Below are 24,802 nucleotides of genomic sequence, written 5' to 3'. Positions count from 1 at the left end.
ATGTAGCAACGGATGGCTCGTTCAGACAAAAAGTCACACATGAAGAAAGAAAAGAGTAAAATGATGAACGCAGGAGTGAAATAAAGCTGTTAAATGCAGAATCTGCAGAATCAGAAGTTGACTTTTATCAAGTGCCAAGCTGAACATCTGCAGATGCTTCACAGACAGCAGTGCCTCATTCTGCATGAAGAGGAGAACAGTGACATCTAGAGGTGCAACAATGCACGACGTGAGCTTCACTGAATTTCTGCTGCAGAACTGCTGATACACTTTGTTCCTGTTCAAGCATTAGAAGAACACACTAAAACCTTCACAGTGGAGTCGCTGAGTGCAGCTGTCCATTGGCTACACTGTGTCGCACTCAGGCATTAATATATGTATGTGTTTGAGAATTTACCTTTATAAAAAGATAATGAAGACATAAACTAAGCAAAGTTAGTGTGTCCTGAGGTCATGGTGTTATGTGGGGTGAGGAGGGGTGAGTCACAGTTGAAAGTAGTCAGTCTGTCACCAGGCTGGGGGGCAGAGGCAGCTCACATCTATAATGCATCAAGCTGAGTGTCAGGTAAACTGGAGACAAGAACAAAACAATGGGACCAATAAATACTGGAGATGGATGGCCGGATAACACAAATACTTTTATTCAGATTGATATGACCAATATTAATTTGTTAAAATATTTTTTTATAATAAAGGTGAATGGAGTTTAATTTGTAGAACGCATTAAAACCAGGAACATTGAATTTAACAGCATCTGGATAATCGCCAGAACAAGCTTTGTGCAGTTTTCATTGGGAGCTGTTCTGCTGAAAGCTGTTGACAGCATGCTCTGCTGATTCTGGAGAGATTGCTGTTTAATTTTTTAAAATGTAGTTTCCACATATCTGAACAAACTCCATGAAAACTGCAGGTCTGCTGCAACTCTGTTCTTTTGAATCAAGGCTGAAGACTTTTCTGTTTGCTGCTGCCTTTTATTAAATCCAATTTGAGGCTTTTGATTCATTTCTTGCACTACAATGTAACTTTTATTCTCATATTTTATATATCTTATATGTGTCTTATTCTAATTTAGCTTATTTTCATTTTCTATTCTCTTAACTCTTTAATAACTGTTTTTAATTGTATTTGAATGTCCTTCTATAACATATTTCTTTTGCACTTTGTCTTAATGTTTTTAATGTTTTATGTAAAGCACTTTGAATTGCCTTGTTGAAATAAATGTGCTACACAAATAAACTCGTCTTGCCTTCAATGCTGTGAGCACCACAAATGAAATTCCATTCACCTTCTTTGTATCGGGGTATCAGAGTGCAGAGGCAGATGAAGATCTAAAAACCAAAACTATCTGCATGGATAAAATGAGGACATAACTTTTTTGTGTTTTGCTGAACCAATCCTTTAAAGGTTTCTTCTTTGGCTTAGTGGTCATTGATTCCCTCATTTTGTTTATATGCTACATTTTTGTATTTAGGCTGGGAATATTGTTTGGCAGAGTTTGTCATCTGTTAAATTAAATTAAACCGAGTGATACAGTTCTTTATTATTTTTACAACTTCACTATTAAATCAAATAGTTCTCTCTGTGATCACATACCGGTACTTAAAGATACAGATAACAAATTGAGCAGGCTGCAGGCTGGTGAGACTGGCCTTTTTGAAGCACCTTATGTTGATATTGAGTATAAGTATGAATATGAATTCCTGTTACAATTTAAACATCTACAGTCTGTGTTTTATGGTAGGATAAGAGCAAATAAGAGTATATAAAGTGCATACATCCTAAAATGTCTAGCTCAATACCATCAATCCTCCACTCTCCAACAACAGGAGGAGTACTGGTACTCTCAAATACAACTGAAATTTGGGTCATTTTTTAAAAACATTTCACTCAAACAAGAGTTGCATTCAGCTGCAATAGCTGTACTGTACTAATAAATTCATACAGTACATATGAGTATATTCAGGAAGGTGTAACAGTGAAAGGAGCTGCCTATTATTCAGGCAAATAAAATATAGTATTTTAAAGTTGTGTTAACTTATTCAGAAACATTGTCACATTGCAGCCATACAGCAGCAACTGTTCACATGAGAGTCCTTGAAAAGTATCCCACATGCCATAAAAAGCTTTCACCATAACCGTATGAGCTTAAATTAACATCCCATCTTGGGCCTCAGTTCAGCGAGTCAATCAAGGTCCAATCAAATTTAAATTTAAAGTCTGACAAAGCAGCGGAGGTCGGTGCTCAGAGAGGATGAGCAATACTTCCACGTTGCAGCTGTCCTCTGTCTTTCAGCCATGTCCGTTCATCTGCGTCTGTGTGTCAGAGCTGTGATCAGGTTGATCGTCGTCCCTCGGCAGGAAACCCCAAGTCCTGAGCAAAGCCAACCGCTGGGCGGGTGGAGTGGAAAAGTAGTCTATCTGTTTCTGAGAGTAGGTCTGGACTGGATGGATGATGTCTCTGTAGCTCCGGTCCTGATGATGCAAATCAGAAAGCAGCTTTAATGACACTGATTTGACATAATATGGTCAGAACCATTACTACAGTAACTAAAATAATATAAAAACTATAAAACTGTTACTAACAAACAGAAATTAAACTTTGGTAAAAATGAACCAATACATGTTGTCTACAACTATCTAAATTCTAATAAATATATAGTTTATATATTTTATGGCTGTCAGATTATCACTGTCAATTTGCCAACAAACACAACATTTCTTTGATTAACTGTGATTGATCATATTTAATTAAATAATGACAACAATTATTTTTAAATCAGTTTTTGTTTAAATAAAGGGAATGAATGTACATCCTGTACAGCATCATGTTATGTCCTCGTTTAAGCGACTGTATGACGACACAGTTCTCACTCTTTATTCTCATCTCACCACCTACAGTACACACAACTGAAATCTTCTCAGAGGGGAGCCCAACAAAACCTCCAGCCGATGGGGGTCTCTTATCTAAAGGCCATGTGTCTGGAGGTCTTTGACATGAAACAGTTTGGTTTCCCCAGGTCTCCATTTATTGTGAGTGTGCCACAGGTATTATGACTAACAGTGCTGAGGTCCTGTACCTGCCAGTGAAGGTTGAAAGCCTCCAGCAGTTTTATCCTGCCCTCTCTAGAAGGCACACAGTCAGGAGGAACAGGCTGCACCAGCTCGGAGCCCACCGTCACACCTTCAAACACCAGCAGGGCTCTGATGGCAAACCAGCCTCCAAACCTTGGATGCACACACACTCCCAACATCTTCTGCAGGCCAACAGAGACAAAAGTCAGGTGAGGAGACAAGAAGGGAAAAGTTGCACTGCAATTAACTACCACAACTGCTGAAGTTAAATAAAACAGCAACCAGTTGAATTCCTCAGGAATGAAAAGCATTACCTTTTGACCCCAGGGATGGTCTGTGACATCAGATTGCTGGTAGTAGAAAGCTGCTCCAGACACATGAGCAGCAGTCTGCGCCAAGAACTTCGGCTTCCTGCTGGGCAGCAGCTCGTAGTCATACCTCACATCCACCTTCTGTCCTGGAAAACACTGCGGGGAAGAGAGAGGAGAGGGAAATGTTTAGGTGTCACAAACTAATCATGAAAATAATAGTTGCATTCCCATCTCCAGCTACAATTGGGTGATATGATAATATAAACCATGAGATACTTAAAATGTGTTTGCTGTATATTTTATACCGTGGTATCATGGCTGGGTTGACCAATTGTGGAGTCCTGGGACAAAAATATACTATTGAGCCTGTTCCTGCTGTGAGTATATAATATAATATATCACCTCTAAAAGCCCATTAAGTAAACACTACAGACTACACAAATGACATTATCTTCCAAGACCCAGTAAACCCAGTAAAAGTACTAGCTGCTGTAGGTTGTTTGTCCAGTAGTTTTTGGTAATTACAAAAATAATTCATAATTTAAAAGTATATTTATGAATATGCACCATGGACATTGTTACTTCAAAAGAAATATTCATAGTTTGATTTTATTGAGCATTACTGTTTTTTGTGTTGTTGTTATTCCTTCTTTTCTTATTTTGTTTTTATTCTTATTGTTGAAAAATGTTGAATACAGAATAAGATGCACTTTTTTATTTATATATGCACTGTTTAAGTATGTTTTGCCTGCATTTCATCAATAAAAATATCATTACAAAAAAGAATATGCACCATGTAAGACCGATCACGAAAAAAATAACTAGATTTTGTATTTGTATTTCAGATGATATTATGCTTTACTGGCATACAATCCAAAATTCAGAGAACAAATTTGTAACTACTAAAACTACAACAAAACAAATAACACTCATTGCTCCTGAGGCTTTGGCCAATGATGGTATGAGGATTGATCACTTTGCTATTCCTTTAATACCTCTATTAATGTACCACTGTGGACATTCCCATCAAGTCATTTGAAATTACATTTCACTTTAATTTTTACAGAAAAGTACTGTACCATAATAATAATAATAATAATAATAACAATAACAATAACAACAACCTTTATTTATATATATTATACATAGCACACAGCTGTGCACCACATGTAACCAGTGTAAGGAGGCAAATAAATTATTATTCAATATATTAATATACAACACACACACACACACACCACTCACCTGTGAGACAGCAGAGGAGACATAGTGTTTGACACACTGGTCTATGGGGTCACACATTTTCTGGTAGCCTCTCTCCTGCATGAAGGGCAGGAAGGCTTGTTCAAACATGTCAGGAGTGCTGAGCACCACCACAGCCAGGCAGTCATCTGGATAAACCAGACGCAGAGAGGCAGGCAACACAGAGTTGTACCAACCAATCTGTGAACATGTTGGGACAGAGTGTCAGAGAGGCTCCGAGGCAGTAGCAAACAGTGCAGCAAGAAAGGAAAAGTGATTCATTAATATGTATAAAACAATACAAAACATGCATTCCTAACTTCTCAGTTCTAGCTGGCAGGCAAACATGTGGATGTGGATGCATTGAGCGGCAGTTCATTGTTCACGTTTTGTAGTCCTTTCTGTTATTACTCATTAAAAAGAAAAACGAGCCACAATACCTTTAGAGGATAAACTTCAAATCCATGTTTTGATACACAGTTCTCCAGCAGTCCTGTTACACTTCCCACATTGTCAGAGGACGCCGCCATTCTTGCATGTCAACGCTGAGCTTTGAATTGTGGGATATGGTGTTCTTTGGCTACAAATTAACAGACTAAGCCAGACTCTTTTGGTTTCTGCAATAATTTATTCTGTCTAAACGACTGGCTATAATAGAATATACCATACAGTATATTGAGGATGTATTCAACTGAACTATTACTGGAATTTTGTGAGTGAAACGTAAGAGTAACTAAAAAACTACAACTACCAGACTAACCGTGCGGCTACGTCTTACGTAATCACGTTGCTGTTATGGGCTCCTGGATTTAAAAGTGGATCGCAAGGTTTTCTGTGAGTAGCTTGATTAGCCAGCTAGCACAAACGTATATACCTCTATTCTCTTTTTACATTATAAATTCCTTTTTTCAAGGGAGAAGTTGTAAGCTATTAGCAAAAGCATACACCATTAAGTATCTTTGAGGCGGTGAATCTTTATTTTCTGTCAGCCAAGACAGTAACGTTATGAACGCTGAGAGACAAAAGTCGTCATAAAACTGCTGCTAACTGAAATTAGCTTGGGTTAGCATTGCGCCAACATATGCTATTTAACGTCTACTATGCCTCGTTGAAGTTATCTTGACGTGTTAAGCGTGCATTTTGCTATGCCTTTGTCAGTAAGCGTCTACTCTGCTGTCCTTGAGCAACGTCCTGTGTCGCCTCCACTTCAGCTCTGTAGTCACTGCTGGGAGCTGGAGACAGATGCTGTAAATTCCCCACGAGTGTGGGAGTCAATTAATGATCAATGATCAAACTGTTTCCATATTCTGGCTCCTCAGCTACATTTTCCTAAGTAGCAGCTGATAAAGCGTCACCACAAACATGCAAATAAAGATCCAGGGTTGCTGTAATTTAATCTCTCACTAAGTGTCAGAGATCTTAACTGGGTTGTTCCCTCACCGACCTGCCACAAAACACGTCTAAAGTTACTGTATCACTATCCTGCAGTGGATTTTTTGATGCACCATCACTGTCAGGTCACAAAACACTTGAATGAACTATGTGCACCCAGGATCAAGAATTATCACTAATGCTGATGAGACGATGGTGATCACTTGATGCTTTCCTCTCTAGTTCAACTCAGACATGAACTGGGACAATCAGCTGAGCTCTATCCTCTCAGTAGCAGATGGCAGCGTGGCTAAAATGAGGGTGAGTAGATTCAAATAACCTTCTTCTCCTTTATAAGTCTTGTAGATGAAATATACACCCTATTTGATAAAGTGTGGGTCCCTATATTAAAGGGAAATTCCGGTATATTTCAACCTGGACCCTATTTTCCCATCGTTTTGGGTGTAATGGGGACAAAAAGTTCTGTAATTTGTCCAGTATTTAGCAATTTTTGTCCTCATTAGTAACTTAAACCCAAAATGATGGGAAAATAAGGTCCAAGTTGACAAATACTGGAATTTCCCTTTAAGGCATTTGCCTCAGGTTTACATCAGTGTAAGGAGTATACAGCATAAGTGAGCTCACTGTGGTGTTGTGGTCAGTTGTAAATTGTCATTATTGGAGCCATCAGTAGATGGCAGTAATGCTCCACAAAACTTTGAATAGGGTGATTCAGTTCAGCTTACAGAGGCATACTGATTGTGAGAGTCTGGGAATACCCAATGAATTTCAAAGTCTTTTATGTGTCCACAGGAGAGACTGACCTCACCAGGGAAATTCTCCAAAGGAGGAGAAGGTCAGCGAATCACTTTATATTTCTGTGTATGAGTAAAAAGGGGAAATTACCTATTAATGAAAGCGTGTGTGTAACTTCCACCCTGCCAGACTTCACAGCAAAGTGCAGATCACGCCAGGAGTGACAGTGGTTTGAATTAATTTGATTTTAGACTTTTGTGCACACTTCCCCTCCTCCCTCTCATGCCCCTTCCTCTCCAGATCTGTTTCCAATAAGGGAGAGAGTTCATGATTCAGATTTAGACCCTCCTGCTCTTCCTCCTCGAGCCCCCCTTCTCCGGCAGCCTTCCCCATCTCCTAGTCCTGGTGTGCAGTGGGCAGACCTAGCTACAATCCAGTCGCAACTCCAGATACAGAACCAGGTGTGTGATTGTTTGTTTAACAGTGAGATAAAACAGTAGGTGCGTTTATCTAATTCATTACATTGTTGTTACTTCAAAAGTGAAAGAATTTCTTCCTCTAATTTTTGTTCAAGGCAATTGAGTCTCTCACCCGGAAACTCCATGACACAGAAAGGGAAAGACAGTCTCAACAATGTCACATCCAGACTCTGCAAGGTAACCAGCTGTATAATAACTACTTAACTCAGTTTATACTGGGTCATGTTATCCTCACACAAATACAGCAACACCTGATTCCTGTTATTGTTCCTTAGAAGAAAAGAATTCTTATCAGAGTCAGCACTGTTTAATGTAGTCAACCCAGAGTAAGTCAACAGGTCACATATGAAAAACAAACAACAGCCAGAGACATTCAAGTTAGATTTTAGCATAAATAAATCATTACAACTTTTCTTGCCTTCACCTCATACAAAACTCTTTAGCAAGGCTACTAACAAAATCACAAAAGAGACCCCATATTACCCCACTTGATGCTTCACTTGGCTGCTTTCTGTAAACTCTACTGTATATAAATAATTTGATTGATGAGTTTAATCACAGTAAACAAACAAATCCCTCATTGAGAGGTCTGGCAGACTATTCCAGCCTCCACTCGGCATTATATGTATGTCGGGCGCGATCATACATTTCTGTTTAAATGGCACACACGGGCATTGCTTTATGGCTCAAAACAGGAAATATGCCTCCATTTTTAGTCTTCATTAAATAAACTCTGGTGCAGTTCCACTATGATAACTTTATGGTTTGAGCTTCACATTAGCTTCTCTCAGGGGAGAGGTTGGAGAATGGAGCCAGCAGCGGAATCCTCACTGCAACAGGAAGCAAGAGGATTTACAGGAAATGTGGTCTCAATTTTGTGAACCATCAGCACTAACAGCACCACTAGCAAGAAATACTGTAGGTGCTACCAAGTTTCTCGGCCATGGTCTCATTTATTTACATTAATTATGCCAAGATGTCATACTTAATTCCATCCTTGAGCTACTGTGGCTTGGATTGTGCTTTATTTGTACGTGTCTGCCAAATGAATAATTATAAATGCGTTGTACAATAATATATTGATGTATAAAAATGCTGCCTCACCACTGTCCTAAGTTGACATCACACATAAGCTTTCTCTCCTGAGCTTTCTCCTCTCACTACCCACCCCTCTGCCTGAAAAAGCAAAATATACTCATTTATAATTAAAGACATTAATAAATTATTCGGATTTATCCACAAGGCTTGTAAAGGAGAGAATATCCTGTCCTCATGATAACCTCTCTTCTCTTCCAGAGGAGGTTCACAGGTTGCGTGAAGAGCTGAGGGAGAGGGAAAGAGAGAGGGACGAGTCAAGGAGGGGACAAAGTCCAGGAGCAGAGATGAGGATGGAGCAGTGGAGGAGAGAGGTTGGACGTGAGCTGAGCAGTCTGCGGGGACACATCACCAGAGCCACGTCGCTAGGCAACCTGGAGGAGAGGTGCATTAGGGGTGGAGCTGTAGAGGGGGGGGGGGGGGGAGACTGCAGACTAAACTGATGATAGGTCCAGCTCATGATTGACATGGAAATGTTTACACCTGAGGAAGAATTCAAAAAGAGTTTGTGGTGTGTGGGTGTCATTTTTTTTATTTTGCAGAGGACAGGTGTGAAAGAAAAGAAACCACAAGAGTTTTGTCTCCACTTTTCTTTCTTTTCATAGTTTCAGCTCAAAGCTCCGCCGAGAAGAGCTGGAACACCTGCGGAGAGAGGTGGACCAACTGAAAGCACGGCTAAGTAAGTCACATACACACACACACACTCACTCACACACCCCATACCCTCACATTGATTCTGCGGGACTGCACATGTCCTAAGCTCATTGCTGGCCTGTGAAGCAAAGGCAAGCACAGTCTTGCTCACAACATCTGCTCTCTCTTTGCCCCATAACAGGGAGACAGGAGGAAGACGTGTTCCTCCAGCAGGCAGAGGCCAGAGAGACCAGAAGACAGTACGAACGCAGCTGCAAGGTAAACACATTGTATCACGCAGGTTGTGTTTGCTAGTGAATGTGTGGTTTGTTTTCTTTCAGATCCTTATACCTTCCTTTTGTGTGCTTTGCTCAGACACTAGAGGAGCTGACAGGCAGCTACAGAACTCACAGCACTGATCTGGCCAAGACCGTCTCTCAGTATTCTCAAACACAGCAAGAGGTTCGCCAGATCAGGTACATGTGTGAGCGTGTGCATGTATGTGCGCGTCTGGGGTTTTGTACTTAAACTGTATGTTGCAATTAATCTCTTATAACAGAGCAACTGTGTCGGAACTGAAGGACGAGGTCAGGAGGCTAATTCTACGAGAAGGTGCTCCAACACCTTTGCTGTCAGCACATACATCAGGCAAGTCACTGTCCTTTTGTTGCTCTCACACATACACCCATGCAGTGTGATTGAACTATTTAACCACTTTTTGTTTTCCCATTTGGTCCAGTTGCATCACCTCTCCCACTCCCTCGCAACCATAGAAGAGGGGTCAGAGTAGAAGAGGCAGAGCAGGACTCCGACTCTGAAGACTTTAGCCCAACCCCAAGCCTGGCTGAGGTCAGCTCAGATGATCTGTCATGGCTGGAAGACAAAGACACAAGTGAGGACCAATGTTTTCTTTGTGAAAAATGAGACCAAACATGGTTGTCTGGTGTACCTACAGGTACAGCGTGTAGTACAGAATGCTGAGTCATCAATGCCACGTGTTTTCATTTGATCTTTTTCACAAGCCTTCTGTCCATCTCCATGTACTCCACCAGCGACACGTTCTGACAATTGGATCACATGAGAACGTTACGCAGGGCACCAGATGGGCAAACACTGATGACGGTTATTGCAAGATGGGACATGTATTTCCCCTCTTCTTCCCTCCCCCACACATCTGGCTCAGCCTTCGCTCTGATTCATCCCAGTAGATCTGACTCGATGCAGGGAGCACTCCTCTGTGTTTGCCAAATCAGGACATAGTTTAATGGAATAGTTTGACATTTTGGGGAAATACTCTCATTCGCATTCTCGCCGGGAGGTAGATGAGACTTTCACTGCTACTCTCATATCTGTCCTGGAGTCTCAAATGGTTGCCTGGCAACATCATGGTGATGATAAGACTCCACTTTTCAGATCAGTTTTTCTATGAATTAAACAAACAAGATTTAATGTGTTAATTATTGAGCTTTAGAGGTGCTGCTAAGCAAATTTTGTACCTTCTAACAAGCTAGCTGACATGAGAGTGAGATTGAAATTCACATCTAACTCGGGGCAAGAAAGAGAATAAACATACTTCCCAAAATGCCAAACTGTTCCTTTAAATATATGACACAAGGAAGTTCTATGATGAAGACAGGAAAGAAGTGTAAAAAGAGACATAATGAAAGAAAGTCAAGAAAAGGAAAATAAAGAATGTAATCTAGAGATGTACAGCGCCATTGTGAGCATATTTGTAGTCCTACTGTGTTCCTCCGCCTACAGATTAAGCAGTAAAGCTCTCATTTCCTCTCAAACAGTCTCTGCAAAGCTGATCGTTTCTTGGGAAATTTAGTACCCTGTGTGTGTGTGAGTGCATGCATGCACTGCTCACCCCTGAGACTAGCTGTAACAGAAAGTTGATGTTCCCGGAAGAGATTACAATCTGAGCTCTAAATGTTTCCCAGAGTGTTTTGGGCCCACAAAGCAAGGCTAATTTGACGATTGTTTCCACACACACACACACACACACACACACACACACACACACACACACAGACACACACAGACTCATACCAGTTCACAGTTGTTATGGGAAAACATTCAAGTGTCATCTAGCCTACAGTAATCCCACATGGTAATACAGCAAAAAGGCACTCAATCACTCACACACACACACACACACACACACACACACACACACACACACACACACACACACACACACACACACACACTTAAACTGCCTCTTCTCTGTTCTTCACCTCTGCTAGCTCTTCATCAGAAGCCTCGAGTACGTCTGAGTGTTCAGTCAAGACGGAGCGAGTTTGCTGGTCCCGGAACTGATCAGGAGGAGGATGAGGACGATGATGATGATGTTGGTGATGATCTCCTTGATGAAGATTTGAACCCAGATTTAGGATCTGACCTGAGTTTTAATGACCTCTGATCTTTTTATAAGGTGAAGTTCTGTCATTTAACTTGGGAAGGAGTCAATCAACATTTCTTTCGGCTCCTATAATACACCACCTGAGATGTATTATTACTGTAATCTATTTATTACAGTATCATTATTATTATTAATACTGTAATGTATTATTTTAGTTTGATTTGATCCATGCATTTAAGAGTTACAGACCTGTTGTGAAAACTAAAATTAAAAAAAAAAAGAAATAGTCAGGAGAACACCAACAGCCACATGACTTATTTCCTATGTGTTCCCAAGGGAAAGAGAAAGGAAACAAAGAATGGTATTAGCAGCAGACTTTGGCACATAAAATAATAACAAGTAATTAAGTCTTCCTAGTTGATGTTATTACTGTTGCTTGCCAGACCTGCTTGAATATGAAATCTCTCAGCATGGGAAATTCTCAAATGCTGTTCTTAAACAATTATTTGTGAGAATAACAGAAGTGTTAGGGACAGATTGCATTGTTAGACTATCAGGTTAATAACTTTTTAATTGACTTTTAATCACTTGTCTAGTCGTGGTTTAAACCCTCTAGTCCTGTGTGACGCATCCAACCCCCTCCTACCACACTGTGCTGAAACAAACCACCAAAGGATTCAGCAAATACAAACTGGTCTCTTTGTCTGAAACACTATTCATCAAAGCATTGTTTTCCCCTTCAGTCACATTAGTGTTATCTGCTAGAGGATGACGACTGTAAAGACGATACAAACCGTGGAAAACTGTGATAGCGGCAAATTCTCTCTAAATAATCTGCTGTAACTGTCTCCGCATGTACAGACTGATAGGATCCTGGGAACAAACTGAGGAGACAGGCAGCTCTTTAAAGAACTCAGATGCTTTGTGAGAGCTTCTCATTGAGAAAACAACTCTTTTCATGATGGTTGGGCTTTGTACCAGCAAAGTAGCATTACTTGACTGGGCCTAAACCTTTAACTACAAAATTCTGAAAGTCAGTCGTTGCCAAGGGTATAATGCTTTAATTGTTGCCACACCCTCTGTGATGCGCACCACTGACAATAAATTATGGGTCCAACCAAAGTTACGGGCAGAGGCACTGTGATTGGCCCGCTAAACCACAAGGTTTAGATTTAGGCACAAGATTAAAATAGTTATGTTTAGCTTTGTTATGATGAGAAATTGTTACAGTTAGGTAAAGGTTTGCTGTGGTTAAGGGTTGGGAAAGAATCTGGCAGGACGTTCAGCTCTACCCATAACCACAGTGGGATCCATAAGAAGACGCCACTGATCACGGTGCTCTGCAGAGTGCAACACTTGATTTGCAGAAACAGAGCCCATAGTGTGATTATATGCTTTAAGTTGGTATTTTAAAATGAATTTATTTATTATACAACAAACAAATTGAATTTTAACTTGAAATTGCACTTTAATACGCTTTGATCACTGGTATAAAGGTTCACAGTACGTTTTACCTCTAAGGTTTTGGTGATCATGGTGATCAATATATGAAATGTTACACTCTTCTGTGTAGCAGAGTAATGGATATTTAATGGGGTTTTCTTCCTGATGCACTCTTCAATCCAGTAAGGATCTGATGACTGATGGATTTTGATTCCTGCCATTGCAGCTGAAGTGAGGGCAAAGAGGAATCAAAAGCCATAAACACTGTCAAGGCACCTACACACACTCCAGCTCCTCTGTGATCTCCATACATACAGCTCAGTGAAGACAGTCAAGAGTCCTTTTATGCTGTCATGTCTGACATGAGTCACACTGTGCCAGGCTTAGTGTCAAGCTGTTAAATATTTCAGCATCCAGACACCCCCTACCCTCATCGAGGATCCCAGACCGCAGTGCAGAGCCACGGGGGAGCTGATGGGCAGGTTAGGTGTGCAGTGAGCACAGACATTATGCAGCATGTCTAACAAGATGGATTGTCTCACTAGTCAATAAAAGACCCTCTAGAAAACATTAAATGGCACAGTAGTGCACAACAGTATTTTCACAAACCTCCTCTGACATGCTCTCTTTATGTAGTTAATATTGTGGTTAAAGAGACATTTAATAAAAAAGGCTCATCTGTTTGTTACTGCGGCCAGATAATGGCGGATGAATCAGACCTTTCTATTGCAGTTTTATTGCATTTGCCAAGTATTAGCAGTGGTGCTGCAGTAAAGCAATGCACTGTTTCACTTGAAGGTCTGTAAAGCAAATATTTTGTGTGTTGTCTCAGCAATAAAAGTTTGTGTAAAAGTTAACAGAGGAGCTTGACTTTCTGTGGTTCCTTTTATAGATCAGCGATGTACTCTCATTGCACTTTAGTCTGTTGGTGCTGAGGTCAAGATTACAGCAAACTCTCTGTAGAGCATGTTTTAGATAGGAATCAGGAAATGCAAATGAGATTGATTTCAAAATACCTTTAATCATAAAACACCAACAGTTCATAATCCACATCTGGCAACAAAGCCTCAGTATGCATCAGGACACTTTTGACACTTAAAGCAAGGGACAAATCCAGGACATCACAGATCATTGTTAACACTAATATCAGTAATCTCTGATGTATAATTTAGATTAGAACTGGATGTACAGATGGGTGACAAGGAAAAACAAGCGTTCACTGAAAACCTTCACAGTGATTAGATCTCAATCCAACTGAACACATCAGTTTGACCACCATCATCAAAACAACAAAAATCTTTTGGAAGAATGATGTTCATCTCTAGTAGCGTTACTGAGACATGTCAGGTTCATGATAGCTCAACACCTTACTAAGACACTTTGTTGATTTTTCCTTTAATTCGTCACTCATCTGTAGTTGTTCAATATCAAACTCAAGTATTAGCTCCAATTCATGAGCTTTATTTATCCAGGTGGCTTATTAAATCAGTAGCCATCTTGATGTGTTGCTACATAGGCTCATTTCCAAATAAAGAGCAATATATGTTTTGTATTGATGTGGATTGTTCTGTTGTCCTGTATGTGTCTCACTTGCACTCACATTTCCTGCACATTTGCAAAGCAAATATACAGCGAGGCTGATAAGCAGTATAATCAATGGAATATTTGTGAACTTGCCTACTGAGAACAAGGTGCTGTCAGGTCAGTCCATGTAACATTTTCAATATGTTTGTGTCTGGTGAATGCTGAAGCAGCAGATAAGATGAAGAGTTTAGTAACGTTGTCTTTGTATGGTGCAATCATCAGTAGTATTTACAATGCACAGGACAATGCTAACATTGTGTGGAAAAGCCACTGGCCAATTTCTGCAACTGTCATGGTTTGAATGAGTGCCTCATGGTGAACACGCTCAAGGCTAGTCTTCAAACACAGGCAAGTCAGAGCAGCTACCTGGCACTCAGTGTGCACTTAAATTTGAGTCACACACAGTACTGGGAACGACTGGTTGACCTAGTTGGTAGGAATAAAAATGTGTAAGGCACTCTCTCCTGGACTGAAGACCCCAGGAAAGAAACAAACAAACAAAAAAAATCACACTGCACATGTCAAGCTCAGGTCTAAGAACAGCAGAACCTTCAACACAGAAAAAAAAACAACTAACTCTTAAATAACCCCTGCCATGCCTCCAAAAAACCATACATGCACCTTTAACAGACTCACACACCTGCACATACACTTACAAACGCACACACAGCTACGCCTGCACTTATGTACAAACACAAAACTCAAATTTTCTCATACACAAAAAAATATTCGTCCATTTTTTTTCCATTTTTGAAAAACTAAAGTGCAACCTCATTAACACTATAATCAGGCCGTTTGCTATGTTCATTTCACTTTTCTGGCCTCGCCGTCATACTACAAGACGTCTTTTCTGCCAGACTTTACAACATTAACTGATAAAGGGAAATTAGACCAGTGCGCTCAGGTAAGAGTCTGGCAGGACAGGCTGAATCTGTGTCCAGGTGTGAACCATCCAAGTGATGGGTACGACTAATGATGTTGCGTCCTGCTTCACCCTTCTCAACTCTTGGGAAATCAAAATATATTATACAACCCCAAACCCCTAAAGATGGGCTGAAAAATATTAAGGGCACAGTAATGAACAGAGGCACTGGCTCAATTTGTAATTACAAACACCAAAATAGACATTTGCCAAAGGGACCCTGATGTGGGCGATGTCTTCATTGTCCATTGCAGCTTCTGTCATGTCTTTTCCTACATCTCCATCATCTGGATAAATTAAAGCAACCCAGAAATTTGCTTACACCTACCCAGGATTCTCTCTGTTTGGTGCAGATTAAGGAAGAGAGACCAGGTCTGACCATTGTGGCGAGAGCCTGGATTAGTAGAGAGTATTTGAGCGCCAGAAGTTCAGTCATGCCTCCATCAGTAGCTGTACATGGACAATGGTGTGTCCTCCATCATATCGTCCTACACAGGAAAAATTGAGTAGTATAAGAGCTTATGTTTACAAAATCTACACAAGCACACTTGCTCTATCTTCAAACAATACTATTGACTTTATGGTACCGCTCTCTAATAAGTCACCCTTTATAAACCGTTATAAATTGTAAGTAATGGCTCTATGAATGGTTGATTAAATCAAGCATTCAAATCTTATCAATAGTCAAGTCATTAATAAAATCTAGTGTCTAAATTTCTAATTAGCGATCAAGTTTACAAGTTTTAATAAGTCATTAATAAAGGATTGCAGGTTTCTCACTGTCAACAGAAAAAAAATACTCATTTGTAATTATAAACATTTGCATAATAATCCATTGAGTCTGCAGTTGTTGTGGATGCTCTGTAGCTGTTTTCCAGAAGGTTAAGGGTCAAACAGCACATAAAAGCAGTCTTCCTGATGAATTAAAGAGACACACAAAGCAAGGATCCTGCTGGACCCAAAAACTGTTCTTATTAATGGCTTATAAACTGATCTATAAAGTATTAGTAAATTATTTATATGGATTTACAGTCAGTGGTTAAAAATTATAAACCCTTTATAAATGCTGTGTTATTAAGTGTCAGTGGTTTGGTTTGTAGCAGGAACTCTGCAGTCATGCCAGATGAGCTCTGATGAAGTTATAACAGTCTACCTCACTTCTGTGCTTAAAGATGTCTGGTGTCTACTTGCACTGCGACTGCACTGAAGGTGTTGATAGAGATGCTCACCATTGGTAGGTCCTGCAGCCTGCGGAACTCTGGTCTGTTGTCTCTCCGTCGCAGCTTTAGGAAGAGGAGCAGAGTGATGATGACAGCAGTGATGATGAAGGCTGACACCAGGCCAGCCAGGAGGGGGTCTAATGTGGGAGACTCATGGGCCATCGTCGCTGGAAAAAAAACACACACATTTCTCCTGAAACAAGCTGTACCCCAACTAAACAAGCTGGCAACGCGTAGTTAACTGTGGATTTAAATCTGACCTAACATGGTGCAAACAGCAGAATCCCAGTTTCTTAAATGGTTGTTTAAAGCTGTGACTGGAACTAAATATAGACACTACAGCATTCATCATGTAGCTCAGGACAGAAATGTCAAACACAGGATGATGATGTTAACCTTGCCTGTACTTGAGCTCACAGTTGAACAAGTAACTTTATTTATATAGCACCAAAAAGATTTTTTTTTCTTGTTATCATAAGTAAGCAGTTTATATTGTATGTGCATACCGTACAGTATGTTTCCGTTTTCTTTGAGAGTGCTGTTTAATAACTAGAGACGTCATAACTCTTGACCTTTCTATGTTGATGTCTCTCTGTGTTTGTATATTTCTGTGCAGGGGGAGTTTGTGTCTGCGTTTTTTTTTTTTTTTTCTGGAGTGTATTTCTGTATATGGATGTTGCTATGGAAGACTGTTTTGTAAACTTAGCTGTATTTTATATCCTCTCATCAAAAAGTAACAACAACCACAGAGCAGTGAATGCTCCCTGTTCCTTAAGCTAATGGAAAGAGGCGAAGTGCCAAGCGTGGCCTAATAAAACCACACAGAGTGAGAGGATTTTGTATTTGAACCGTAGTCAAAGCAGGCTGGTCAACTGAGAAGACATCCTGGAAAAAGATCTCTCAATTTGGAAAATACAAAATATATCTACATTTTGTTCATGCACAGAATAGATACAGAAACGTAAACTGTAATTTAGAAGTCAGACATAGAGGGAGCGAGTCAGAGGAACGAAGAAAAACAGAGAAACGACGCTCGAGGCCAGAGTCCCATGACTGCCTCTGTCCCTCTCCAAAACAGAGCCATGATTGTGGAGTGGTTGGTGGTGACAGTACTTGTAGAAGATGTAGACGGGGGACGCGTGGTGTGTGTTTGTGTCTGTGTGTGCAGAAGCAAGGGCTGTCTTGTGCTTGAAAAACAAAGAACAGCATCGCCTTTGTTGTTAAGCTGATTCACTTCAGCTCTGTTAATATCCAGGCAGTGAATAGTCCACAACAAATTTATACACCAACACAGAAAGATATTATGCACTTACTGTCACCCCCAACGTTGAGCTGGGATGGGTTATCCGCATGGCCTTTGGTCTGGGCAGAGATGCTGGTTGGCGTGGTGATGGTAGTCTTGGGGTGGATTTCACTGACCGAAAGAGGCCTGTCAGACTGCGAAGTGTTTGGTTGTGGTGTGAGCGTCGGTGGCTGAGAATTGGGGGGCTTTTGGGAGGAGCTGGTGCTCGGTGTTGAAGTGGAGTGGTTGTTGGTAGTCGTAATGGCAGATTTAGGTGTTGGGGAGGAGGTGGGTGAGTGTGTTTTGGGGTGAGCAGGCTGGCTTGATGTAATGGAGTCAGGAAGTAGGCCTGCAGGGTGGTGTGTCGTGTTTGAGGGCGGTGTGGTGGTTGATGTGTTTGCAGGGACAGTGTGAGTTGTGTGTGCGGGGATGGCAGCAGTGGAGGTAGGGGGAACGTGAGAGGTGGGAATGTGGCTCTCAGAATGGGGACTTGGAGGCTGTGATGTTGTGTGATCTGTCAGGTTCTTATTTTTCTCCGGGACAGGAGTCTCCGTGTCTACAGACAGAAAAAGAGAGTGTTATTGTCAAAATACTGTAATTCTACTGGGCTCTGTGCATAATCAGCATGTGTTGAAGTGCCTGGCAGGAGAATGTGAAGCATTAAAGGGTCACTTCACTAAAATTACAAATGGAACATATTTACTTATTCCTCTTGAATTCTATCTAACCATGCAGATAGTTTTGGTTTTATTAATTCCTTGAACCCCAATAGACAAAGACTTTTACTTTTTCAATTCACTGGATCCTCTTTCCACCGAAGAAATAGTCCCAACGAAAACTGTTGAGTCTGTGTTCTGTGGGTTATCAGTAACATGGACATTTTCTCTGGAAACAGATGTTGCTGTTTATTTTTAGCCACCCTAATGGCATGGCTCTAGGGTTGGCAATGTCGGTCTCGCTGTCGGTCAGTTTTTGGTCCAGACGGAAATATCTCAACAACTTTCAGATGGATTGGCATTCAGTAGTCTGGTTTTTCTGGTCTTAATTGTTATTTTATTTTATTCCTACTTTTTAAAAAAAAAAATGCTTTTTAACTCATGTGTCTTATTGGTTTTTTTTACTGGTCAATTGCTAATCTTAATTATTATTTTGTTTTATTTTATTCTCACTTTTTTAATGGTTTTAATTAACATCTTATTAGTTTTTACTAGTTGGTTGCTGGTCTTAAATTTTCTTTTAAATTCCTACTTTGTTCTCTTGGTGATCCCTTCACTTTTTTTCAATGCCATCATCAGCTGTGACTAAGTGCAGCCTAACTGAGGTGCAAGCATGTTTGTCAACTCTTAGTCTGGTTAAGTATAATTCTTTCAGTGCTGTGAGCTCCACAGAAAAATCCATAAACCTTCAGTGTGTTTAAGAGAAGGAAGAAAACTAAGAGACAAATATATCGTATATAAAACCAAAACTGTGTCTGCATGACTAGATACCACTGAGATATTGACACTTTCAGTTGTATATATGCAAACGGTAGTCTAATATAAACTTCAAGTGCCTAAAAATGTGTGCTAGCCTGTGAAAATGTTTATAAGTGTGATGTGTGATCATCAGTATGCGTGAGAGAGAGTTTGTGTCTGGGGGGGGGGAGAATTTCACTTCTACCTTTCTCAACCCCTTGTGAAAAGTCACACTGCATTTAATCACTTCTCTCTTCTTGTCAACACCATCTGAATCTTCTCTGAGCTAACTTTTCTCATGTAAGTTTCACCGTTGCTCTCCCACCAGATTACCTTGCCTCCTCAACTGTTGTCTTGCACCATCTCTGACGTGTTATTATTCCGTTTCTGTTTCCTTTTTCTTTTTTTTTAGATTAGTCTGAGGTTTCTGTCTCTGCCTGTGTTTGTGACATGACTGTCAACACTTTAACCCAGTCACAGTGAGTCTACTTACTCTGTGCTCCACTTCTGGACACGGGGAACAGAGATAAAGACTTTGCTAAATATAGATCCTAAACTCTGAGCCGCCTGCTGCTGGGTTTCCTACTGAATTCCTCTGAAGTGTGACAAAACTTCCCCACTTGAAAACCTCAGACACACAAAAACAATAAGCCCAATGTTTATGTTCTCTTAATTGCAATTAACACAGGAGTAGGAATAAGTACCATTATAATTCTTTGGCTGGGGTCTCACAGAGGGGGTTTCTCCATTTGTAGTTGCGTTGCCATTAGATCTTGTATTTGTGTCGGAGCTATTTAGTGCAGATGATGCAGCAGTAGCGTGACTGGTCTGGTTGAGGCTGGAAGCAGGTAGAGAGTCTGCAGCTGGGGCAGTGGGCATGACCTCAGCAACCGTAGGACTCCTTGAGGTGGGGGGGGCACCAGTGTGGCCGTCATCTGATAAGGGGAGGACAGAGCCAAATTTGGATAATTATGGTCAATTCCTGGTGATGTCTTCAGAGTCATTAACAACTTATTTTCTCATTTTTCCAAGTAAACTCAAGGCAACAGTCGGTGTACACACCCCAAAACCATCAGAATTAATTAGATGCATATCAGTCAACACAGGTCGGTGTTCATCCAAACAACAATTATTAAAACTGGCAAATGTATACACATATATTATTTATCCAGGGAAATGTATCTGACTGTGTGTATTTTTTTCCAGCACATCAGTGCAGCTCTTTAATAAATTCATGCTCAGTACAACCGCAGTCATGTCGTATCAAACATTAGGGTTTAGTGTCTTGCTTAAGTGTAGCTTTATAATTGTTGTTAGGAAAGAAGATCACATGTCATATTAACTTTCCTAATCCAGATGTTTTTACCATACTGGGAGCTAAATGTACCGTTAAAAGTGAAGCAAAATTTACCCACAATCCCTGGAGGCCTATAGGAGTTAAAACTATCTAGTATTGCAAAAAAAAAAAAAAAAAAAAAGGAAAAAAAGCAAAAGTTGGAGGAGAAAGGTCATTAGAAAACATAAATTTATGTAGAAAAAAATGTACTTTTCTCCTTATTTCCCATCTTAATAATACCACAGAACTCCTCAATTTTATCTTGCATGAACTCACCAGGTTGGGAACAATTTAATGGATACTGAGAATTACAATGAAACACAACACCTTACTGTAAAACATAATTTCAGAGTACAACATAAAATGGAAAAGGACTCCTACAGCCCACATGAGACGTCAGTAATTTCGGGTCTTTGAAGTAGTATCATTTTAATGAAGACCTTCAATCTCTCTCGTTCTCTCTCTCTTTCCCCTGCTCTGGATCTCTTTAGCACTATTGTACAAGTCTTCATTTCTGTTTCTACCTACTTCCCTTTGATGAAGACCAGAGCACTAATGTAATGTAATGTCATTACCGTTCAGTAACACACTGCCATGATGCCTTTCATTACCTCCATAATCACTCACACAGTTCATCAGTGCACACAGTGAGAGAAAGAGAGACACAGATAGAGAGAGAGAGAGACCTGTTTGAACTCTAAATGATACGAAAACAGACACATAAATAGACAGAGGTGCTCGGCTGTATAATACTGGCCTTGTTCCCTCGCTTGAGCTCTATTAGAGCTGCTTAGGTCAAATGCTGGAGTCTGTTTTTGTATATATGTGTGTGTGTCTGTGTGTGTGTGTGTGTGTGCAGAGTGGATTTATACAGAGAGCTACTGTTTCCAGTATTGCACACACTCCTGTCTCCAGATATTACAGGGTCTTACTCACAATTTTTCAGGCCAGCGCAGCATGTACCTGGGGAAATAGCTCTTGCTCACTTCTTGACCCTGCCGTTGAGAGGAACAGCCAACCGTTTCTGTGTGAGCAGATGTCTGCTTCCACACTGAGTGCTAGAAGTGTCTGTCAGTAATACCTTATGTGTGAAACCCATCTAACTGCGGCTGTTAAACACCCCTAACCACAGTTTTCTCAGTGTGTAATTGTGGTGATTTTTTTTTTCCGCGATCTAATTTTTATTGTAATTCAACAAACCATGCAAAAGATATGCCTTGATTTTATGGAATATAAGATTACAGAAACGTGGAAACCAAATAAAGGGATAAATAAAGTAAGGAAATAATAGAAAAGAAAGTGCATACATACATAACATCCACACACACACATGCAGATGTAATGATTGTGGTGATTTTTGAGTAAGAGTGAGTACAGATATATTTGAGCGGATTTTCCCATCATGTGCAAGTGAAACAGTCCAGAAACTGAAAAGTGAAGCAGCATGTTGTCTGTGGCCTTTTCATCTGCACTTATTTCAGGTGTTTACTGCTAACTGGTTCATAACTTCAAACTGCACGTCACGTCTCTAGCCTGTCATCTTCTTTTCCGTCCCCGTATATATTATTATACTGCCTTAGAGCTGCAACACTTACTCAATTAATCGATTAGTTGATGGACAGAAAATTCATCTGCAACTATTTAGTCATTTTTTTAAAGCAAATATGCTAAAAGATTTGCTGATTTCACCTTTTCAAATGTTATGATTTAATGCTTTTCTTTGTCATTTATTATAGTACAGATCAGCTATGGGATTTATCAGTCAAATAAGACATTTAAAGACATCACCTTTGACTCTAAGTTTAAGAAGATAATCTAAGATTAATAATTTAGTTAAGTTTGTTATCATATCTATGTTATTGCATAGGTCTGTTAATTGAATTAGGTTATTTTGATGCTTATTAGTTGGTCTATATTTCATATTTTGTGTTTGATAACTTTGTTTAATTAGTTTTGTGTGGGTTACATGTGCAGTTAAATAAGTCGTGTTTCCAGAGGAGCAAAAAAAATGTGATTGTTTAGTCAGAAAGAAGGCCAGCTGAGCTACTCCTCATTTGTACGTCACTTTGGACAAAAGCATTTGCCAAGAGTAGAGTAAATGTGAAACAAAAAAGGCTTTTGACAGTGTAACAAGTAACAACGGAGATAGATTGGATATTTTTAAGTTTTCATTGCTGAGAGAGGCTCAGTGTGATTTATTTTTCTGGACAAAAACAGAAGACTTGAATAGATGTGGGGAAAGTTAATTAACTGCCATCTCTGCCTTTCCTTGCAGCCACGAGCCTTCACAACAGAAATGAGACAGTTACTTCATATTTGAATATAAGTCAAAAAATTCAACCTGACTAGCATCCTAATTTTGCCTCTGGACTGTATGTTAAATGGTAAGTAGAGTCAACATACTGTTTAAAGTCTGGTCACAATAAAAACTGCATCTGTTACCATGGCACTGCTTTAAAATCTGACCATAAAGTCTACATACTGTACTAAAGAGGCAAGCCAATTAGTATGAAGCCAGTGAAATGACAGTGTGCTGCTGCACATAGTTAGAGGTGTCATTTATCACAATGTACTTCCCGGCTCATTTACAGCCAGTAAATGTCCTCCAGTGGAGACGTGCTGTTTTCTATTCATTTGAATTTCATCTTGAGGAGCTGATGGGACAGTTCTACCCAATAAAATCTTTTCAAATGTCAATAGTCTCATTTCACTTTTATGTGAGAGATACTGATGGAATAAAAAAGAGAGAGAAAGGTAGGAGGAGGAGGAAGAGGAGGAAGAGGAGGAAGGAGATTGAAACAGGTAGCAGAGAAAGCGGAAGGTGAGTAACATCAGTGTGAAATACAGGATGTTTTACTGTTATGCATGCAGAAAGAGGAAGAGGAGGGGGAGGGAGGGAAATGATGTGAAAGATAAAGTGAGAGGCGGTTTAAGCAAACAGCAGAGGCTTCAGTTTAGAAAGGAATGTCTAAATAAAACTGTGATTTGAAAAAAAAATGAGCAGAGTATGAAACTGAGGCATGGTTTGGCTGGAGGTGGGCGAGAGCACATCCAACTCTGATCTTAAGGGAGGTTGAAAGAAAACACACAAGAGGAACCCGACTGTTCACGCTCAGCTGTTTTCTTTATGGTGTAACAAGGAGAAACAATGTAGACTTTTTGTTGTAGTGTAAATTCACTTTAGCTCTGTCACCACAGGTGTCTAGAGCATCTGTACTTTTATTACACATGTAGTGGGGACATAAATCTGTTCACACAGTCACATTGTGGGGTCTTACCTCCCTAATGGGAACAAAAAGCAAGTCCCCATAATGTAAATCATTAAATTTCAGGGTGAAGACTTAGTTTAAGGTTAAGTTAACAGGAAATTAATGTGAGTCAATGTAATGTCCTTTGAAGTGATGGAAACAGGGCTGGTGTGAGGGGTGTTACAGCAAACCATATAACAATTTTACCACAAATTAGAGATGTACTCTAATCCAAACAATCCAAAAACATGGAATAAACAAAAACAAAATGCTACCTACCATGATCAGCGGATCCCACATTAATGAGCAGCAGCGCACAAAGAGCAATCCAGAGTTTGTTCCCCATCATCTCTGTCCTCTGCCAACACAGTCAGAAAATCACCAAACAAATGTGCCGTCTGTTCTCCTCTTCGCGGGTCCCTCTTGTTCTCAGATCCCAGACTTTAATGGAGTAGTTTGAGAATCCTGGGCAGCTACATGTACTGTACTACCCACAGCAGACAGCGGCGGCTCTGCCAGTGTATGCGTGGCTGGAGGGACTAAAGGAGGACTGTTTGCGTCCTGAGTGCGCCTCTCTCTCTCTCTCTCTCTCTCTCTCTCTCTCTCTCTCTCTCTCTCTCTCTCTCTCTCTCTCTCTCTCTCTCTCTCTCTCTCTCTCTCTCCAGAAACAGTGCCACGTGTTCCCTGTTCAAAATAGTCAGCGGGTCTGAATCTGTGCCATGACATGACGCGTATTCAGTAGAGAGAGACTGTCACACCCCCTAAAACACACACAGACAGCACATAAACTACATCAAAATAACACAACTTCAGAAGAAACCCCAACTCTTGTTTCTTATTATTCTGCCCACTTCCTGTACTTGTTAGTGACTCTATAGTGACATTGAGATTTTGATGTATTTATTCATTCGCTCATTAATTAATCCCGTGATATGACAATAACTGAGGAAGGGTGGGGATTTATAATATGTTTATAGTGTATTTATAGA

General features: G+C 40.2%; 3 protein-coding genes across 8 annotated transcripts; 1 reads left to right on the top strand and 2 right to left on the bottom strand.

Annotated features, from left to right (window-relative positions):
* Positions 1–625: 625 nt before the first annotated feature.
* On the bottom strand, positions 626–5,240 carry mmachc (metabolism of cobalamin associated C). 2 transcript variants are annotated; one of them, XM_067597434.1, is made up of 5 exons: positions 5,066–5,240; positions 4,629–4,826; positions 3,387–3,539; positions 3,078–3,254; positions 626–2,472 (listed from the first exon to the last, which is right to left on the bottom strand). In XM_067597434.1, exons 1-5 carry the CDS (start codon positions 5,153–5,155, stop codon positions 2,290–2,292), a joined length of 801 nt encoding a protein of 266 aa, XP_067453535.1. In that variant the 5' UTR covers positions 5,156–5,240; the 3' UTR covers positions 626–2,289. The 2 variants fall into 2 exon arrangements, with proteins under 2 accessions (XP_067453535.1, XP_067453536.1); XM_067597435.1 differs by having other exon boundaries at positions 3,078–3,251.
* Positions 5,241–5,369: 129 nt separating this feature from the next.
* LOC137188057 (vimentin) lies at positions 5,370–13,624 on the top strand. Of its 5 annotated transcripts, none has more exons than XM_067597429.1 (11): positions 5,370–5,459; positions 6,240–6,317; positions 6,810–6,852; positions 7,053–7,213; positions 7,327–7,408; positions 8,528–8,711; positions 8,932–9,005; positions 9,162–9,238; positions 9,335–9,435; positions 9,519–9,851; positions 11,209–13,624. In XM_067597429.1, exons 2-10 carry the CDS (start codon positions 6,252–6,254, stop codon positions 9,655–9,657), a joined length of 927 nt encoding a protein of 308 aa, XP_067453530.1. In that variant the 5' UTR covers positions 5,370–5,459; positions 6,240–6,251; the 3' UTR covers positions 9,658–9,851; positions 11,209–13,624. The 5 variants fall into 5 exon arrangements, with proteins under 5 accessions (XP_067453530.1, XP_067453534.1, XP_067453532.1 ...); XM_067597433.1 differs by lacking the exon at positions 5,370–5,459 and adding an exon at positions 5,467–5,491; XM_067597431.1 differs by lacking the exon at positions 5,370–5,459 and adding an exon at positions 5,498–5,547.
* Positions 13,625–13,768: 144 nt separating this feature from the next.
* On the bottom strand, positions 13,769–24,397 carry LOC137188056 (uncharacterized). The gene is made up of 5 exons (XM_067597427.1): positions 24,093–24,397; positions 19,934–20,164; positions 17,807–18,331; positions 16,503–16,660; positions 13,769–15,761 (listed from the first exon to the last, which is right to left on the bottom strand). The coding sequence occupies exons 1-5, from the start codon at positions 24,160–24,162 to the stop codon at positions 15,717–15,719; spliced, it is 1,029 nt and encodes a 342-aa protein (XP_067453528.1). The 5' UTR covers positions 24,163–24,397; the 3' UTR covers positions 13,769–15,716.
* Between the last annotated feature and the right edge of the window lie 405 nt (positions 24,398–24,802).

Source organism: Thunnus thynnus, chromosome 8 (genome assembly GCF_963924715.1).
Source record: "Thunnus thynnus chromosome 8, fThuThy2.1, whole genome shotgun sequence".
Taxonomy (NCBI): Eukaryota; Metazoa; Chordata; class Actinopteri; order Scombriformes; family Scombridae; genus Thunnus; species Thunnus thynnus.
Note: the sequence above shows the minus strand (reverse complement) of the source record. Positions and strands in the feature narration are given on the sequence as shown.

Coding starts and splice junctions, on each gene's coding strand:
- LOC137188056 (XM_067597427.1), bottom strand. CDS start 24,162: ATGATGGGGAACAAACTCTGGATTGCTCTTTGTGCGCTGCTGCTCATT. Junction 18,332..19,933: donor CCAGCCAAAGAATTATAATG/GTACTTATTCCT, acceptor TTCTGTCTGTAG/ACACGGAGACTCCTGTCCCG. Junction 15,762..16,502: donor GGCTGCAGGACCTACCAATG/GTGAGCATCTCT, acceptor TTTCCTGTGTAG/GACGATATGATGGAGGACAC.
- mmachc (XM_067597434.1), bottom strand. CDS start 5,155: ATGGCGGCGTCCTCTGACAATGTGGGAAGTGTAACAGGACTGCTGGAG. Junction 4,827..5,065: donor TTGAAGTTTATCCTCTAAAG/GTATTGTGGCTC, acceptor ACATGTTCACAG/ATTGGTTGGTACAACTCTGT. Junction 3,255..3,386: donor ACCATCCCTGGGGTCAAAAG/GTAATGCTTTTC, acceptor GTTGGCCTGCAG/AAGATGTTGGGAGTGTGTGT.
- LOC137188057 (XM_067597428.1), top strand. Junction 7,409..8,527: donor TCACATCCAGACTCTGCAAG/GTAACCAGCTGT, acceptor CTTCTCTTCCAG/AGGAGGTTCACAGGTTGCGT. Junction 8,712..8,931: donor CTAGGCAACCTGGAGGAGAG/GTGCATTAGGGG, acceptor TTCTTTTCATAG/TTTCAGCTCAAAGCTCCGCC.